This window comes from Falco naumanni, chromosome 18, assembly GCF_017639655.2.
Source record: "Falco naumanni isolate bFalNau1 chromosome 18, bFalNau1.pat, whole genome shotgun sequence".
NCBI classification, from domain to species: Eukaryota; Metazoa; Chordata; class Aves; order Falconiformes; family Falconidae; genus Falco; species Falco naumanni.
The window spans coordinates 750,486-769,068 of NC_054071.1; the positions used below are offsets into that span (position 1 = coordinate 750,486).

General features: G+C 50.2%; 1 protein-coding gene across 16 annotated transcripts in view; it reads left to right on the forward strand.

Annotated features, from left to right (window-relative positions):
- The window catches only part of MAPT (microtubule associated protein tau), a 52,992-nt gene that overhangs the window by 30,568 nt on the left and 3,841 nt on the right, over window positions 1-18,583 (forward strand). For 5 of the 16 annotated variants that reach the window (XM_040617614.1, XM_040617620.1, XM_040617617.1 and 2 more), the window contains 9 exons: window positions 4,572-4,627; window positions 5,732-5,911; window positions 6,924-7,056; window positions 7,679-7,729; window positions 8,181-8,446; window positions 11,785-11,877; window positions 12,025-12,117; window positions 15,779-15,860; window positions 16,455-16,567. In XM_040617614.1, the coding sequence (XP_040473548.1) occupies window positions 4,572-4,627; window positions 5,732-5,911; window positions 6,924-7,056; window positions 7,679-7,729; window positions 8,181-8,446; window positions 11,785-11,877; window positions 12,025-12,117; window positions 15,779-15,860; window positions 16,455-16,567 (1,067 nt within the window). Of the gene's footprint in view, window positions 1-4,571; window positions 4,628-5,731; window positions 5,912-6,923; window positions 7,057-7,678; window positions 7,730-8,180; window positions 8,447-11,784; window positions 11,878-12,024; window positions 12,118-15,373; window positions 15,413-15,778; window positions 15,861-16,454; window positions 16,568-18,583 lie in introns of those variants that run through there. The other 11 variants (XM_040617627.1, XM_040617630.1, XM_040617626.1 and 8 more) reach the window with 9 other exon arrangements.

Here is an 18,583-nt window from a genome sequence, read left to right on the forward strand (position 1 = left end):
GAGTATATGAACCTGAACAAATTCATGATATAAGATGTGAGTTCTTACTAGGGCAGTTGACCTTAAAGCAGTTTACCTATGTTCAGGGTGAATTCTCCATTGCTCAGTGCGTCTTCGCTTCACTTGAATGAAATTCTAACAGAAAAGCTCCAGCTTAACTAGACTATATGGCTTAATGCAGCAATTGTTGTGTGAAATTGTAAAGGTCTGCGTCATGCATGAGATCAGCGATAGAACAGAATTCTCTCTTTTATCCAAAACCAAAACCAGCAACAACAACAACAAAAAAAAGATCAGTGTTTCTGTGACCTTAAGTTTTGGGTTTTAAATGTCACACTTTCTACTCTGCTCAAATGGTGGCAGCAGCAGTGCTGGAGATCTCATTAGTCTGAGTGGGTGCACAGTCCAAAATTGCTGTGACGGTGTGGCTACAGCCACGTTTTTGCTTATAGTCCTTTCCACTGAGGCTGTCTGCTCCACTGGCTGTTGAAACACGCAGCAATAAGACAGGAGACATAGAAGTGCCCTTCCCCAAGCTCATGAGCAGTAGAAATGATCTGGAGAACAAAGCACAGATGGTTTGAGCTCTGAGAGGGCATAAATGGCACCATGTCTGCGTGAGCATCTCCTGCAAGGGCGGAGAGGACTGCAGGGATTTTGTAAGCCTGTGAAGGAGGGGAGCGTGTCAGGCATGTTTTGTTCAGGCCTTTGAGGCAAGGAGAGGTGGTCACTGACCAGCAAACCGATGGTCCAGCGGTGGTGGTAGATTAGAAAGTGGTATGTTCTTGGCTTCTGAAAATCTTTATAGCTGATCCAGCTCATAGAGCATGGGTGCAGCAGGTGTTGGTTGTTGAACACCCCAGTCACCTCCGAGACCGGGTCCAGGGAGCAGTCCGGTCTCCTGCGTGGTGTGGCTGTCACTGTTTCCGATTCCTGTGGGGATCAGAGTTTCATTAATGGCAAAAGCCACTGTAGAAGTGAGTTACCTGTTCAGTGCGGCAGTGTGGGACTTGCTTTAATCCTCTAGACTGATAGTAGAAATCTGTAGTCTCTCTTAGCATTACATGACTGACTACCTATGTGACATGCCTGTTCTAATTGTTTGCCCATGCTTCGTACCCTGCATCTTGAACTCCAGGGGAGCCGAGCTCTCCAAAGCTACAGCCTGGCCCTCAGGAGCATGTAGGAGATGCAATAAAAAAAGAAAGCCAGCTCACAAAGCAGGTAGCCGGGGTTCTTCAGCAGCCTCTTCTGTCGCATGAAATGAAGGCTACAACAGCAGCTCCCACCAGGATAGAGGTCACCATCCCAATACCCTTGGATATGTATGAAGACTCCAGACCATCTGAAGACAGCAATGAGTTGTGGGATCATCGGGGCAGAGAAGGCGTTGGTGTGGTTCCTGCGCTGGGTCGTGATGTGTGCACTGAGGGGCTGGCAGGAGCAGGTGGCCCAGATGACTCCCATATTAAAGATGGGCCATCTCCTTTATATACTAGAGCCCCATTAAAAGAAGATGCCAGTAGACAGGAAAGAGATGAGGACCGTGATATTGATGAAACTTCTGAACAGGATTTGCTTTCCCTGGTGAGTCAGCATGTTTCACCAGGACCTGAAATGGGCTTGCGTCCAGCAACAGCCAAGGAAACTCTTGAAGAATGTGCCTTTGGAGAGGACGAGTCTAAAGATGTCCTCAGAGATGTTCCAAGAGGTGCACTTCTTGTTGAAACTGAATCACACAAAGCAGGAGAGGACCAAGAGGGGAGGAGACAGTCATTGGGTGGTAAAGAAGATACAGCTGTCACCCCGTTGGAGCCTTCTGAAATCATCTCCCAGAAAGAAGCTAAGCCTGGGGAAGGAGAAGATTCTGGACCCTTGCTAGAAACAGCTCAGCTCCCCGCTGAATTAGAAGATGATGTGAAAGACAAAGGTACTCCTTTGGCAGAGGCTGTGCCAGATACAGGAGAACGTCGAACGCCCAAGAAGAAACCTTGTGCCCACGTTGCAGATAAAGCCATCAGTCGTGTCCCCCTCCTAAAAGGTGTGTGCACCGTTTGCCTGCCCTGAGCTCATGTTGCCGGTGGCTTGCTCACGACAAGGCTGCCTGAACCAGTACTTCAGCTTGCTGCCACCTCTTGAATCCTGCTGCTTGGGAGATGGCCTGGACCTTTGCTGTGAACTGATCTACAAAGCGCCACTGCTTCTCCCTCCCTCTCCTTCCTTCTTTAGTTTAATCCTGGATGTCCTGGCATATGTAACAGACCCTTACGCTTCGGTTTTGCGTCCCTTGCATGGTGCTGCCATGTCCCCAATCATGCTTTGTTCACCTGTTTTTATTTTGACTTCCTTGGATTTGTGGGGTGGGCAGTTTACTTCCCGCCCAGCACCTTCCCAGAGAAGATGAAGACCAGATGAACATTCTTCTGGCATGTTGGAGTGGGGCTAACCTGGTGCACGCTGCAGCTTGTTCCAGCAAGACACATGCCATCTGGTTTGCATGTGTCCACTGTCTGGTCCAATAACTCTTTGCATTGGCATTCCTAAAGAGGAGGGAGGAGGATGAAGGCAGGGAGGTGGCAGGTTTAACCATGGAAAAGGCCTCACGTTGGTCCTGTTTCTTGTAAAACCCACTACTAACTGCTGTTGGAGGCAAAGTCTGCAGCTAGCTGGACCTTTGCCTGCTGCAGGGCATGTCCAGTGCTCTCACAAAGCATCCAGCTCCCATCTCAGTTCTGGACGGCATGTCCCTGGGTGGTTCAACACAATGGCTGTATTTGGGGTGTTCTGTGGGAGCTGCGGGGGTGTGCGTAGGCCTGGCTCTTGGGTGCATCTAACTGCATGTGCCGCTAGGCTGGGGGGACGGTCAGACCCTGGAGCGGCTGCGTTCGTGCAGCAGTCTCAGTCTTAGCTGTGCTGGGTGAAAGTCTGAGTTCACCACTGAATGCACGAGCACCTCTGCCAACGGAACAGCTCTTAGACCTTTTCTTGAAGAGCTTTTTTCCACCTTTACTGGGGGGGTCAGAGGGATGTCGGTAGGGGCCGTGCTCAGTGGCCAAAGGCAGGTTTGCCAGTGAGTTGTGTTAATAAGCTGGGGCAGGAGGACACGCGTTAAAATCTGATGGTGTCTCACCGTGTTGTACCTCAGCTCTGGCTCTCCAGGGCCTGGCCTGCGGAAAGCTCTGCCTTTCATCCCAGTGCAGCATCCCAAAAGCTGGCTTGGCTGCTTCCGTTAGCCAGGATATGCTGCTCTGGTTTGCAGCAGAGAGTGTGCTCTTCGCTGTGCAGGGTTCATCAAGAAATTGTTGATGTAGCTTTTTCCATTGGAGCTAAAGCTCATAACACATTTCTTGTTGTTCGCTACTTAGTAAGCCAGTGGGAAGCTTTGTACATGTGCTGCAGGGCATTGGCATGGCTTGTGGCTCACATCAGAGCCTGAAAACAGTGGTGGGTTGGGGATACATTGCCCGGAGTCAACCAGTTTCTGATTCAATAGGAGGAATTTCTTTAATTATTTGATGGTCTTTTCCTTCAAAGATGGAGATACTTTGTGGCTGTTCAGCTCCAGCCTTGCTCCATTCTGAAGTTTTAACTGAATGGGGGAAGGGCAGTGCATCCAGCAGCTCTGGGAGTGACTGCTGGGATGCGTCAGTGTGGGGTTAACAACGTTGTTCATGTCACTGGGAAAGGGCTGACCCCCAGGACAAGTTTCCAAAATGCTGGGGAGAATATCAGCAGCTCTTCCTCCCAGATTAGGGAGGAATTAGCTGAAGACAGGGAAAAAAGGCTTTGTTATGAGTGCCTTATAGTACAAACTTTACTTCCTCCCTGTGTCGGATCTCCTGATTAGCAGTACTGCAGTCTGTTGTGCTTGTAGACTAATGGGACAGAGCACTGAAATATTGTCAGTCACAGTAAGCTTGATATGAATCAAGCAGAACAGCAGCTAAAATCTTAAGACCCTGCAGGGTCTAATCCAGATCAAAGGTGCACTGGCTGCTGGGGAGGCAGAAAGCAGTGTCGGGAGAGATGGGAGTTAACAACAGCCAGGTATAAAAGTGCTTTGCAAAGCTAACACACTGAACAACAGCTTCAAATGAGATCATGGGCAACCTGGTGCTGCTAGGATTGGGACATCCTTCAATTTCAGTCTTTGTTTATATGACTTGTTAGAACCAATGGGTGTTTTAGAGAGGGGGACCCATGTTTAGGGTTGAAGAGAATTGTTGAGTCCTAAAATGAGCAGATGCTACTGGAACTGTGTGCAATTCTAGGCAAAATGGTCTCATACAAACCTTGTTGAGTGTGTCTGATGCTCCAGTGATGACTAATGCATGGTTGCCTGCGCACAGGATAATCTTTTAACCCAGAAAGAACATGTTTATGGTGTGGAAGTATTTCTGCAAGAAATGAGTGACTTTTTAATATTTCTAAGAACAGTATTTAATTTAAAGGGAAACAGGAACAAGGAACACCCATCCACCATGCATGTTGCTATAGCGCAGGCATTATCATCGCTAGAGTTTACTGACCAGTCCCAAGAAGTCTTAACTCTGTGTGTTCCTATTTGTCAGGTCGTATTGACGGCAAAGAAAAGGAAGGGACTGAAGCTGAGGAAAAGAAACCGAAGGTAAGCTAAAAAATAAAACCAGAGGTGACATCAGCCCACTAAGTGCTGTACATGTTCCTGACTCCCTCTCCAGCCCTCCTGGCCTGCTCTTGTGCCTCTTAGGAAACCTTGCCATTATTTTCCATTCTTCCATCCATATTTCAAGAGTGGTTTTATTTTTTCTTCCCTCCCCCTGGTTTGGATGGTGCAATCCATGGTGATCTTTGAGGACAAGGAAGCAAACCAAATCTAAATCATGGGGTTGGGTGGGTGGTTAGAGTAATCATTTTCTCAGCCTGAGTCCAGAAAGCAGACCAGTTGACTTTTCTGGGGCAAACTGGTGCAAAAGCAAGCTCAGACCCGGGTTGGACTGTACTGGGAGCAAGAAGCTAACAGTGAAAAGAACAAGACATGCAATTAAAAATTAATTTAATTTTAATCTGTGCCTTGCAGATGCTGTGCTCTGGGTGGGGAATAGAGTTTAATAGTGGGTAGATTTCAGATGTTTAAAGATATCTGTCACACTGCTAATTTGGAGCACGTTTAGTTCAGCTGACCGTTAGCCTGGTGAGATAATGGAGGATCTGCTGGACAGTTTAGCGGGTCAAGAATTAAAGGTGATTAATATAATTGCTTTCAAACAATGTGAAACCGGGTCTTTCTCTAGGGAGGTTTGGCAGGGTTGTGTGAGGCTGGGCATTTGACATGATACTAAGTAACTGGCTAGATAAAAACCAGTGACCCATTACTGACAAAGGAGGTGTGATGGGGTTAGAGTTTTGGAGTAGATAAAGCAGTTCAGATGGTAAAACGTGTCAGTGGTGTGGAGGGCAGCGGCAAGGGCAGGCTGTCACAGGGCTTGGGTATTGCTGCACCCTGTGGGAGGAATAGAGCTGAGGTATCCCATACTTGCCAGCGGCGCAGCAATGGGACTGCAGCAGTGCCCTGGGCTCTTGCCCAGCTGTGTGCTGCAGGGAGAGGGCAGTACCAGCCATCATCTGTCCTGCACCCCGTTCTGTATTGCACCTTCTAATCCTATTTAATGTCAGTGATCCCCTTTTGTTTCTCTCCCATACTGATTTTTTGTTGTTGTTGTTCCAATTTTATTTTGTTTCCATGTTTAAGAAATCCTCACCTTCCACCGCCAAACCCCCAGGCGATAGACCCTCCATCCCCCCCCAACAACACACCTCCTCTAGCACAATCCCTTCGAAAACACCCTCCAGCCCTGCTTCCACCTCTAAACGAGTCTCTTCTGTCACATCCCGACCTGCCGGTACAGGAATGCAAGAAACGAAAGTCAAGGTAAGGAAATGGGATGTGAACAAGGCAAAGCTGCCTCAGGCAATACCTTAAGGTATTCCTGGCAGGTGCAATCGATAGTGCTTGGCTGGGCAGTGTCTCTGTGTCCCATTCAGTGGAGGGAGTGGGATGTGCTTCCCCTTCACCTTCCAGTGGCCATGGCCAGCCTTGGCTCCAGTTTTGCTGTTTGAAGCAACTGGGTCCGTCTCACCAGCATGTAGGCCCCTTGCTCTGCATTACAGCAAAAATAGCTCATTGCTGCAGGGTGTTACCTGGTCTCCCTGAGGTATTCCCAGGTCCCTTTATGCTCTTTCTTGTTTTGCAGCTTTATGCTGGTTTTATGGGTGCGTTGGCTGTAAACAGCAGATGTGTTTGAAATGTTCCGGAGCCAGATCTGCCAGGTGCTACACAGGGAATAGGAAATGCACACACCTCCGTGTCTTATTCCACAACGTGAAAAGTAGCTTGGAGTTGCCCTTTGTGGTGTTTGGTCATACAAATACAACTGTGGTGAGGGAAAGAGCAGAGATTGCAGGTCACAGGCAAGGGGATATGGTTTTACCATGATAGGGATTGTGATGGCTCTGCTCTGCTTCCCTGCTGCCTTGGGACCAGTCAGCTTGTAAATTTTCACTTGCATGTTTTTTGTGAGCTTTTGTACGCAGACCAGCGTTAGAAAGTCATCAGAAATAGGCTGTGTTAGTTTATAGATGTGGGGAGACTTTTCTGCAAGATCAGAAGACAATAAATAGCATATTGCTATTTATGTGCCATTACAGTACATGTTGCAGCAGTGTATTAGAGGTGGGGATAGAGGAGGTGCTTCTCTGTGTTTGGAGTCTGGCCCTGGGTCCCTGAATGCAGCCTCTGGTCCAGTCAATGGATTTATTTATCTTCTGTACAAAATTTTAGCAGAGCAGAGGAAACAAAATGATCGTGGCTCTGATCCATGAGGGGCGATAGCCCATCCCTGGGTAGATCCCCCTGCATCAGCCTTTCACCCTTGCATCCCCAGGGCCCGGAGATGAGAGGTGGCACGAAGACAGCCACACCACGGTCTGCGGCAGGGCAGGCTCAGAGGAACTCGACCAATGCCACGCGCATACCAGCAAAGACGCCCACGGCCCCCAAGACACCTCCCAGCTCCGGTATGTGATGGCAAGAGTGGCGTGCTGCTGCCTTCCCGTGGTGTTGCTGACTCTGGAGGCTCTGCTTTGGTGGTGCTCCCAGGCTCTCCGTGCAGTTATGTGGAAGTAGTGAACAAATTTGCCCCAGTGCAAGGGCACGGCCAGCAAGCGGAGGTCCGCGTGGCAGTTTGGAGCTGCTCAGCCTTGTCACGGGGCTGTGGGTGCGGAGCTAGGGATGATTCCTCTGAAGTGAACCTTTGTGGATGCCGCTTTATCTGCTCTGTTCGTGTAGTTGCCAGTGTGTAGGAGAGGGCAGTTGCTTTACCCCTTTGGGATTTCCTCCAGTTTGGAAGATTTAGGCAGCTCCATTTTTTTAATCTATCTATTGCTTTTCTCTTGACGATATTTCACAAAGACCCAGGGGCAAGAGGATCAATTCTTCGATTGCAGGAATGGGGGTTAGCCCATTATTCTCAGAGAAGAAAACCCCAGAAAGCATCAGGCATTGTGAATTTCCATTAAAACTGTGCATTCCACTGAATATATGTATTTTTTTCATACTTAACCAGAGCTGCACAAAACCTTAAATCAGTTAAATTTCTGGCTTTATTATGTTTAAGCATCTTTCTCATTCATTAAACAGGCAGAAAGGAGCAGAAAAAACCACCTCCTGCAGCAGCGAAGTCTGAAAAAGGTGATGTTCAAGGGTTTTCTTTTCTTCTTCCATTTCTTTTCAAACTGGGGACAGTTCTAAGCTGCTCAGTGATCAGCCTTACTTAATTACATAAAATAATTTTGTAAAAATGCTTCCAAATTTCTAATAGAAAAGTGGTTTTGTTTGAGTATCTTTTGTCTGTAATTCATCATGGATGCTAATGTCACACTCAGGTGGGGAGTCTCACCAATGATCCAGACAATGAAGACCATCTTCCTTCTGAGATACTCAGAAATTGTCTTTAATCACAGTTCTCACTTCAAAATGAAGTAGAAGAAAGTGCAGCCATCTCCCCGCAGATGGTGGTCTGCACTGGGAGTAGTGGGTGGGCCCCAGGGCCAGGCAGATCAACCCTGTAAAGTCAGGCAGTGAGTGAGGGTTGAGTACCCAGGTTGCTTACCCTGTGCTTGCCTCCCTCTGCAAACCTCAGGTGAGCAGCCAAAGTCTGGAGACAGAAGCGGTTACAGCAGTCCCGGCTCCCCCGGGACTCCAGGCAGCCGTTCCCGCACTCCCTCTCTGCCCACCCCACCAGCCAGGGAGCCCAAGAAGGTGGCAGTGGTTCGCACACCACCGAAATCTCCGGCATCTGCCAAGAGCCGCATCCAGCCATCAGCCGCACCCATGCCTGATCTGAAAAATGTGAAGTCCAAAATTGGCTCAACTGAAAATCTGAAGCACCAGCCCGGAGGTGGCAAGGTAAATGTGGATTCTGCTTTCCAGGGACCTGTCTGTAGGGACAGTGGGTGCTCGATGCTTCATCTGGGAGGGGAGAGCCCTCCCTGGAGCAGCAGCAGACCAGCTGGGGCCGGAGATACAGCAGTGGGCAGCCGAGCTTCAGCTGATCTCCAGCCTGATTCTGATTTTAAAGTTTTTTGGGTTGATTGGGTTGGATGCTTGTCCTGAAATTGCTTGCCTGGCTTAGTGCAGTACAGCTGTCCCGCAGAGAGGACTGCAGGGAGCTTGTGATGTGGCTTTCGTGGAGTGGCACATCAGTGTATGGACTGGCTGCCAGGGGAATGACATTCCCTCGTGGTGTCCGGTTAGGGAGAGCAAATTGTGACCTGCAGCCCTAAAGAACCACAGGATCAGGGTTGTATTTCTGTATTCTATGCTGTGTGATCTGGAGCAGTCCCTTCAGTGCTGCCTCTGCCTCTTCATTAGCAAGCAGACAGGGTGGTCTCCTCCCTGTGAGGGTCCCAGGCTCGGCACATTTTTCGGGAGGTTGTGATTTTGGATCCAACTCTGTTGGCAAGGTTTTGGATTGCATTCTGCAATCAGGCACTGCCTTGCTACAGAGTGCAGTGTGGCATGGACAGAACTGGTAGCACTCTTATCCTTTCCACCGCTAGTACTTTTCACTCCTAGAGAGGCAGTTTCATGAGCAGCAAAGTGAACTGCATGCTCCAAGCGCTTTGGCAATGAGGGTCTCGTGTTAAATTTTGCAAGCCCAGCAGAGGAGAGTTTGGGTGAGGGAGTGGTGTGAGCCAAATCATTTGTGCAGCCCCAGGAGCAGCAGTGTGCAGTTACACGGCTCCAGCAGTGGTGTTGGCTGCTCAGCACCCATCCGAGCCTCTCTGCACTGCTCCATTGCACTGTGTGGCCCTGTCCCTGTGGCTTTTATAAAATCCCCTTTGCTGCGTGGGTGGAGACATGAACGCACCTGGTTCTTCTGTTGGTGAAGGCCCAGCGGATCTTATACAGATGTTAAATGGCAGAACCAGTGCAGTCAGAGGTCCCTGTGTGCTCATGCTTGCCTGCCCCAGGGGGGGAACACTTGCAAACCTTGCTCTGCAGCTGCTAATGCAACAGAGCTGTAACAAATCTTCCCCGAGTGTGATGCATGCCATTTTGTGCAACTAGGTAACTCCGCGGCTCTGAATGTTTGACTTTGGCATGGGGGGAAGCTGTGAGATGGCTTCTCTTCACCACCTTAAATAGCGGTGTGCTTTTCCATTTCCTTATGTGCGTTTTTTGCTGTGGCTGGCAATTTATTGGACAATGCATATTTTGCTTTGTGCTAAAGTCCAGGAGGGCTCTGGAGCCTGGGCAGGGCTGTGCTGGCTGTTGGTCATGAGCAGAGCAGCACATGTCTTTCCAGCTGCCCGTGTCCCAGGGCCTCAGCCCTCCTGCCTGCTTAGCACAAGGCATAAATTTTTCCTGCCACCCTGACAAAACACTGTTCTTCAGGGATTTTAGAAGGAACCCTTCCGTTTACTATAAATTAATTAAATTGTTTGCTCATTCTTTTTAATCCAGCTTTTACAAGTTCTTTTTTCTCTGCTTCTCTGTCAGGCAACATGTTTATTGTTGTCATTGAAAGAGTAAGAACAGCTGAATTTGGGACAGTTCATTGCTCTTTGCAGGGGAGAGTGGCTGGATGCTGTTGGGGATTTTTGTATGACACGATGCTGCTCTTACCAGAATGGTCGCAGCTGGAGCAGAGGGAGCTGATCCCACAAGTTTGATTCTAGGGTGGCTCTTAGAAGATGGGTCTGGAGCCTGCTCTCTGCACAGATTTCAGACCCCCAGCCTAGGGAAGCAAAGGTACATGGGGCACCCATGCCCAGCAGTCAGCCAGGCCACATCTCTTCCAGTGTTTCTGCATTGTCTAAGCAATTTTGTTGTTGCTGGATCACGGAATACTGCTCTGGCAAAGCCTGGTCTAGCAGAACTGGGTCCCGATTTGCAGGATCAGTTGATGTGAACTGGGAAAATGATGCTGGGGGCATGTGTTGGCCTTGGCGCTTCTCATGCTAAAGAGCCAGGATACAGCGAGGAGCTCTCCTTGCAGCAGCATGCCGGGAACATGCTGAAATGGAGGGTGAGGTTGCCCGCTCAGCCCACTCTGTGGACGTTGTCATCCAGGGACTGCATGTGCAGTGTGATGTGACACTGCTCTCTTGCAGGATGCTGTGTCTTTTTCCTTCTCATGAGGGTTGTGCTTCAGACAGGGTTTCTCCTGAGGGAGGGCAGGCCTGTGTGCCTGCTGGTTTTTACCTGCATTTACCTCTGGTTTATACTTGCGTAGGTTGTAAGGCCACTGCAGTCCGTGTAGGAGAAGGAGCAGGGATTGTCTTCATCTTTGTGTTGTCTGGAGTAGCTGCTCCTCTGTGTGTGGTCACTCCAGCATAGGTGCCCTTAAAAAAGCCAAACAGGGAAAACAAGCCCTAAATGGAAACAACTTCATTAGTCCAAAAATCTGTGTGGTGGAGAGGGCAGGCAGGCTTTGGAACTGAAGGGTGAAGTTAGGGTGTGTGGTTCCCCTGTGGCACCAAGCCCTTTCCAGCCTCCCTCCCACCCGCGATGGCGTTGGGAATAGGCAGTAGAGCTGCTGCCTTTGGGGGTGGTCTGTGCTGTCCCTTTCATCTCATCTGTACAGGAGTTAAGAAAACTGCAGGCATGGGACTGCATCCCTGGCAGCATTTGCTTTTTCTCTTTGTAACTCTAGAGGGAGTTTGAGCCCTGAACAGCACAGGGCTCAGGCATCCTCTCCCAGATGGTGCTGGACGCGCAGCTCCTGCTCTTCAGCCTGCTGCCCTGGCCAGCTGCACCAGTTTGCCCAGTTTTCTCAAGCTGCTGAAATGTGAGGCCACGTGTCTCTGTCCTAGAGGGGGGGAACATGCTGCCTGGCAAGGGAGATGCAGCTGAGCAGGCATTTTTCTCTCAGCTCCATCCTTCCTCCTTCTACTGGCTCTGCAGAAGCTGAGTCTCAGACTGCTGGTGCCTTCCAGCATGTTTGCTGCCCAGCGAGTTCCCTGTTTTGTTCAGTGAAAGAAAACAGGGTGAGCTGGCTCTTTTGCTAGTGTTTCTGGCCTGGAAACCAGGGCTGCCTTGCTAGCCAGACATGTCCAATCTCTAGCTATAACCTGCCCAGCTCCATCTTCACTTTCCAGCCTGTGTGTAGACAAATCTGTGTGGCAAGCCAGAGATTCTCCTTTGGCACTGGAAGGCAGGCTCCTGGTTTTAGTGATATAACACATGGTCAAGCTGCAGATGGTCATGTTGTTTCTCACACTCTTTTCTGGCTACCAAAGGTGCAGATTATTAATAAGAAGCTGGACTTTAGCAGCGTTCAATCCAAGTGTGGCTCAAAGGATAATATCAAACACATCCCAGGAGGAGGCAGTGTGAGTACCTTCACACTTTCAATGCACTATAATAGTTCTTATAATAAGTGGCATGTTGTATACACTAAACTGCCAATGCTATCTGCAGCGACCCTGCCGTCAGATAGCTATTGGTGACGTGCAATGACTCTTTTCTGGCTACCAAAGGTGCAGATTGTTAATAAGAAGTTGGACTTTAGCAGCGTTCAATCCAGGTGTGGCTCAAAGGATAATATCAAACACATCCCGGGAGGAGGCAGTGTGAGTACCTTCACACTTTGAATGCACTGTAATAATCCTTATTATTAGTGGCATGTTGTATACACTAAATCGCCAATGCTATCTGCAGTGACCCTGAGATAGCGATTGGTGACGTGCTGTCATTTAACCCCATTAACCCAAAAGACATGGTTAGATGAACCTTAACAAGTCCTGTACATGCCTGACATGGACAGAACTAACTGACCTGTGTAGAAACCATGTCTGTAACAAAACATCCCGTTAACTCGAAGGTTTTACACTACCTGGAAGGCTTAATGCCTCATTGTCTGCAGGATGGGTCGCCTCTAGCAGACAGTGATGTAGTTGCTGGTGCAGTAGGTGGATAGATTTATAAGCAAATGCAGTCTTTGTTGCTTAATGTACTGCTAAATTGCACGTGACTCTGCACAATACGTGAAAGCGCAGTTTCCTGCCCATTCCCATCAGGCAAGTATGATCCGTGCAAATATTAAGCATCTCCTTGCTAGTAAATGTGTTTGGCAGTGCCCATGGAGGCCGAGTCTAAAGTAATATTGAGTTAATCGATTTGAATGCTGGCATTTCCAGCCATTCCCAGATAAATAGCTGGACTCAGCTTTCAGTTACTGTGCCAGAAACCTGGAGAAACTCCACAGAGGTTGACAGATTTACACCAGTCTCTCTGGAGAGTTTGGGTCCAGGAAAGATGAGGGACCAAGGAAGATGCATCACTGAGACCCCAAACAGTGCAGCCCAGGGTCTGCAGGTGCCCGGTCTGCAGCCATCTGAGGAAGCTATTTGGTGCCTCTCAGATGTTCCTGATGGATTTTCTTTGTGCTGTTTTTGATCTCTGTGGATGCTCTCCCTGAGAAACTGAGCATTGCAGAGGGCTTGGCACATAAACACTGGGACCAACTGGGTTTGCAACCTCCATCTTAAATTTGGTGTCATTCTGTGTTTATTTCATGGGCCAGAGGAGCTGCTTTGCAGAGGTCAGACCTCTGTGAAGCAGGTTCCCTGCTTGTTCTGCTCTTTCTTACCCCAGGGTCCTGCACTGGCTGGACTGCCTGGTGCGTGGTGGTCCACTTGTTATGGCAGGGGTTAGTGTTCGTCACGAATCATCTGTGCCGTGGCTGGTAATTAGCTTCAGCACAGGGTGGTGAGCTCATCCTTTTCTCCACCGAGAGCTCACACCATGGGCAAGCGTTTGCAGCTGTAGTGGGTTAAGAATTATCTGGATTTTTGGCTGGAGGTTGTCATCCCTCCCCAGGCTCTGCCAGCAGTGAAAATTGTGTGATTGCTGCCTGGCTGCATTGACTCGGAAAGCAGCAGCTCAGCTCTGGGTGCGGGTGCTCGGACCAAAGCCATGTGCTGACGTGGCTGCGCAGGCTGTGCCGGCAGCAGAGCTGCGCCTTGGGGCTCCTCTGATAGAGGGGCAACAAGAGACCACCTGGGTTCGATGGCTGTGGCACCTTAATCCTCCGTGACGCTGTCAGCAGCGACGGCCTGCCCAGCCGTTCCTGCTTCAAGAGGAGTGAACTGTTGCTGCAGTAACCTGGGGTTGGTTTTTTTTTTTGTTTTTTTTTTTCTAAGCCAGTGGATGCTCTGACAAGGTGATGCATTAGGCAGAAGTTGACCTAAGTATTGCTGATGCTGAGAGGTGAGATCCCCAGGTCTCTGGCACTGGTTTCCTAGGCAAGCAGCTCTGTGCCCATTTTACATGCTCCCCAGCAGGATGGTAAGGGTTAATGGAGTCCTGTCTGTGAAAAAAGGGAACTGGAATGAGAGCAGAAAGTGTTTCAATTGCTGATTGCTTGCTCTGGAAATGGGAGGTCTTCCCAGTCCCCTGTCTCAGTGGTGCCCAAATCGTTGGTCGGCCCTTTGGGGTCACGGCTGGGATTAGGAAGGCGCCAACTGTCTTTTTGGGGTCTGTTTCCTCCTTTCCAACTGAATCTAGCGCTCTTCCTGCCCAGTGCATTTTGTGATCTTTCCCCAGCACTGCCTTCATGTCTGTGTCTTCGATGTGCTCCCAGACCCTGGGGGGGTTGTTTTTCTCCCCTCTCTCTGTCTCCACTCTCTGTCAAATGTGCCTTTTGGTATGTGTGAGCATCGGAGACAAGGCAGGCCCGCATGCACTGCGCGCTGGCTCCAGGCGGGTGGGACCATGGCACCAAGCCGCTGTTCCCCCCTCCTTTTCCTGGCTGCATGATGGAGGGGGGAGTGTTGCTCAGTGGTGTGCGCCACCGTGGTCCAGCACCTAGCTCTGAGGGTGACGGAGCCGGTGGGCGTGGGGCTAACGTGAGAACTGAAGGATGCACCATCAACCCGGGGCTTTTGAGTCAGCACAGGGTGCTCGGATGTGATGGAGAGCGGTGGCTGCGGTGAATCCTTTGTGCTGGCTTCCAGCCGCGTTGGTCCGGAGGCTGCCTGGCTGCTTGAGGAGTCAGCTCCTCTGCAAAGTCCCTTTGCTGACACATCCTTCCTGAGTTCTGTGAGAGCAGCACGCCCACCATGGTGCTTGGTGAAAACACAGAGAGCAGCGTATACTCCCCTTGAAATCCAGGCTATTGCTGAGAGCCAGACATTTCCCAGTGAGTAAGAACCAACCTTGAGGTGTTGATGATCTGATTTCTCCTGCGCTGCCCCACTAACTCCGGCAAGAGCTGATTCACACACAGGTGTGAGTCCAAAACCAGGGTCCAAGGTAACTTCTGGGGGTATGGGGATGTTTTCTCACTCTCTTGTCTCCTGCTCCTGATGTGGTGGGTGTGTGCTGTGGTTTGCTGTCCCTGACACGCCTTATGGTTCCAGACCTCTCCGGTCACTGGTATTTTCCAGTGTGGTGTTTAACCGCTAACGTAACCACTAAACAGCTCCACGTTAACTGTTCCTTGTGTGTGCGTCTCGTGTAACCCAGTTGTCCGTGCGCAAGAGGCCGCCGGCCCCACACCCAGGCACCCCCCAGCGCCGTGGCTGGTCTGTGAATGGGGCGGGTTTAAGTGGAATTGCTGGAGCCCCTGTTCAGAGACATAATGGGTAAAGCAAATAAAAACCAGCATAATATCATGAAATACTGTTGTGGTTCAATATACTATAATTGCCATTTTAATTTATATTATGTGAACTCTTGCCAGATATTTAGACTTTGGTTTGCTTTTTTTTTTTTTTTTTTCTTTCCTTCCTAAAACCTTATTTCCATTGCAGCATTTTTCAGAAATGCATATTTTGGTCACTCTTTTAAAAGTTCTGTGCACATTGATCATTTCTGTTCTTTCAGTTTTTGTGGACATAAGCTTTATGTTTTACACCAGAAAAGGTATTTATTTTTTACGTTTTCTCTCTGGTATATCTCCTCCTTTTGGATGATGTGTATGCAAATCTTAATTAATTACCACTCCACTCTCTCTCTTACTTAAGCACTTTAAAATTGCCTCTACTTCCCCCCTTCTGTGGAGAGGTGATCTTCTGCATGCTGACTTTTGTTAAGAGAGGCTGCTGCACACGGGTATTAATGATCTCCCATTTCTGATGACAGTTTCTTTTGTATTATTAATCTTACTGGGGTTTAAGCTGTCCTTTCCCTTGAATCCAGATCAGGTGCCGCTGTGTGTTGTGCCTCCCCCTCCCCAGGTTGCCTGTGGTGGCAGTAAGCTCATTGCCTTTTTCTTTCTCATACGGACAGGTTCAAATCGTTTACAAGCCAGTCGACCTGAGCCATGTGACATCCAAATGTGGTTCCCTGGGCAACATCCATCACAAACCAGGTACCCTTTGGCTCTGCGGCTTCTGGCAGCACCGGGTGCTGGTCCCTGGAGCTTGCGGGCTGCGTTGCGGTGTGTGTCTGGAGACAGGGAGAGGGTTGGGGGAGTGAGGGGAGCCACGTGTAGCAACTGGGGCATCAGAGCAAGTCCTGGGATGCTAGACACTGTTCCCAGCTCTGTCACTTCCAGACCCTCTTCATTCTGCCTGACCACTCGGCAGTAGGGGGTGGGACCTGGTATCTGTGGACACCCTTGTCTGGGCCGACACATCGCTGTACATGGGAATTTTTAGGAGTAAATAGGAGGGGCTGCTGGTGTTCAGGGGAGTAAGGTTAGCTCCCTGCCCTTGGTTCTGTAAAATGTTGGGTTGTCTGTCAGCTCTGCACAGCATCCTCCGGAAGGTCTCTACTCTGGTCCCCATTTGCCCTGGCTTCCGAGTTTCCCAAAAAGGGGTCCCTCTCGCTGCTGTTCTCCTGGTCCTCACCCGCTGCTCAGCCTCAGAGCGCTTTGGCTGAGCCACCCCTGACCTCAGCGCTTCCTCTCCAGCCTGCCCTGGCTGGCGCAGGAGCTAACCCAGCTTGTCCTCTTCTCTTCCAGGCGGTGGCCAGGTGGAGGTGAAATCTGAGAAACTGGACTTCAAAGATAAGGTGCAATCGAAAATCGGGTCCTTAGATAACATCAGCCACGTCCCTGGAGGAGGAAATAAAAAGGTAAAGGGGCACTGGGTCGAGCACAGGCACGCTGTTCTGTGCAGGAGGCTGCCCTGTGAGCAGGCGTGCAAGCAAAGAACGGTCGGCCTGGACTTGGAGAGGGTTCTCCTCACCCAGCTCATCTTTAGGCCACGGCCTCTCCTCTCTGCTTACCTGGCAGCACTGCTTCCCCAGCGCTTGAACCACTTGCTGCCCGTGCTCTGGCGTGGTGTGGGCTCTGTACCTTGTCCTTCAGAGGACAAGAAGCGCCCTGCCCGGGGACAGGCTGTTCGGCTGCTGCCCACACAGCCAGCTTGCCTTCCTGCCAGCGGCTCGCTGAGGCGGGCAGAGCCCCGGGCTCCTGGGCTGCAGTTGCCGACCTGGAGGAGATTTGCTGTGGCAGAGCTGTGAGGACAGCAGTCTGTCCCCTTCCTGGCCTGTGGCCACCTGGATGAGTGTGACTGTGAGCCGTGTCCTCTCCCGTGGTTTCCTGCTCTTTCTGCTGTTCTCTGAAGTTTGTGCAGAAACATGTTTGCGCCTCAGACCTTTCATTAAGGGGTGCCACTGCCAGCAGCTGCTTTTGCACTCGCATTGCCGATTACTGCCAGTGCTGTGGCACAAAGCTGGCAGCTCAGGGTGCTGCAGTAGGTGTTGGCTCCCCAGTGGAAGTGTGGAGCATTAAAGGCTTAGCTTTATTCAGGAGAGGTGACGCTGCAGTGGGCTGTCACTTCAGAGGAAAGGTGTTCTCTGCTTATTTCAAGTCTCAGTCTTAGCTGAGACTGACTGAGGACTCTGTAGGGAGTGGTGTGCGTTTGGGAGGATTTAAATTGAAAGAAAAAAGCCAATCAGGTCAGGTGAAACACTGAACTGGGCGTGAGCCATTCCTGCCAGAGGCTTTGATAGTGACTTCGCAGTAAGTCTTAGCTGAGTAAAACACCTCTCCAGCCTCGCCTCAAGGACAGCCAAGTCCCTTGCAGGCAGGGGAGCGGGGAGCTCAGGTAAGCACAGCTGAGACTCCAGCCTGGTGACATACATGGCTGCATTTCTCCGGGGAAATGGGTTTTATCTTGCTTGGTTTTCAAACCCTTTTTTCTCAATGGAAGGGAAAAGTTGTGTTTCAGCTCCTGTATTTTGGCACTTTGTTCTTGGCCGCGTTTTCTCTGTGCACCTCCCAGTTCTTCATCTCCCAGCGGTGTGTGGGCCTCTGAGGGATCGCTTGACTTCCTTACCCTTCTCTCACTGCTGCTATGCATCAGACTGCCCTGTGCTTCTCTAAGCCCATTTTCATCAATTTTATGATTACAATGATGATTCTTTCATATCCTGGCACATTCACTGGGCCGTAGTTTGAAGAACTTGCCCTTTGGAGGGGGAATTTATTTGCAAGGGTGTGACCCAGCAGTGGCATCACCTGCGTCAGCCTTCCTGTGTGGCAGTTGCCTGTACCCTGCCTAAATCCACATCCACACCTGGAGGAGCTTGTTGGTGTAACTTGAGTTCATGTGCTGCCTCCGATTATTTCCCTTGTCCAGCCCGTTGCCACTCGCACCAGGGACCATCCCCAGGCAGGGCTGCTCTGGGGCGGGACACTCCGCTTACAGGGAGGGGACAGGGCATGGTTGAGCTCCATCAGCCCTCCACGCAGAGTGGCTGTGGGTGGCTCTGCTGCCCCTTCCCCGGCCTTTCCCATGTCCCCAGTCCCCTCGTTGCTCTGTGACACAGAAGATGCAGGTTTGGACATACAGTCCACAGCTCCTCAGCCTGAATGTAACGAACTGAACATGAGCTCAGCCCGGTTCAGGTACTACTCTTGCATTGGGTCTCCTGTGGGGAGCTGGTGTGCTCCGTGCTCTGCCGAAGTACCTGTGCCGGCAGCACCTGCTCTCCTTTGTGGCACAGGGAAGGCTTTCCTCCCTGTCTCCAAAGGCAGCTGCTCTTCTTCCTATGAGTCAGTGAATGGCCCTGTTTTTCAGATCTTTTTCTCCCCAATTTTCTATTTCTTTTCTTTTTTTTTTTTTTTTTGTCTTTTTCCTTCTG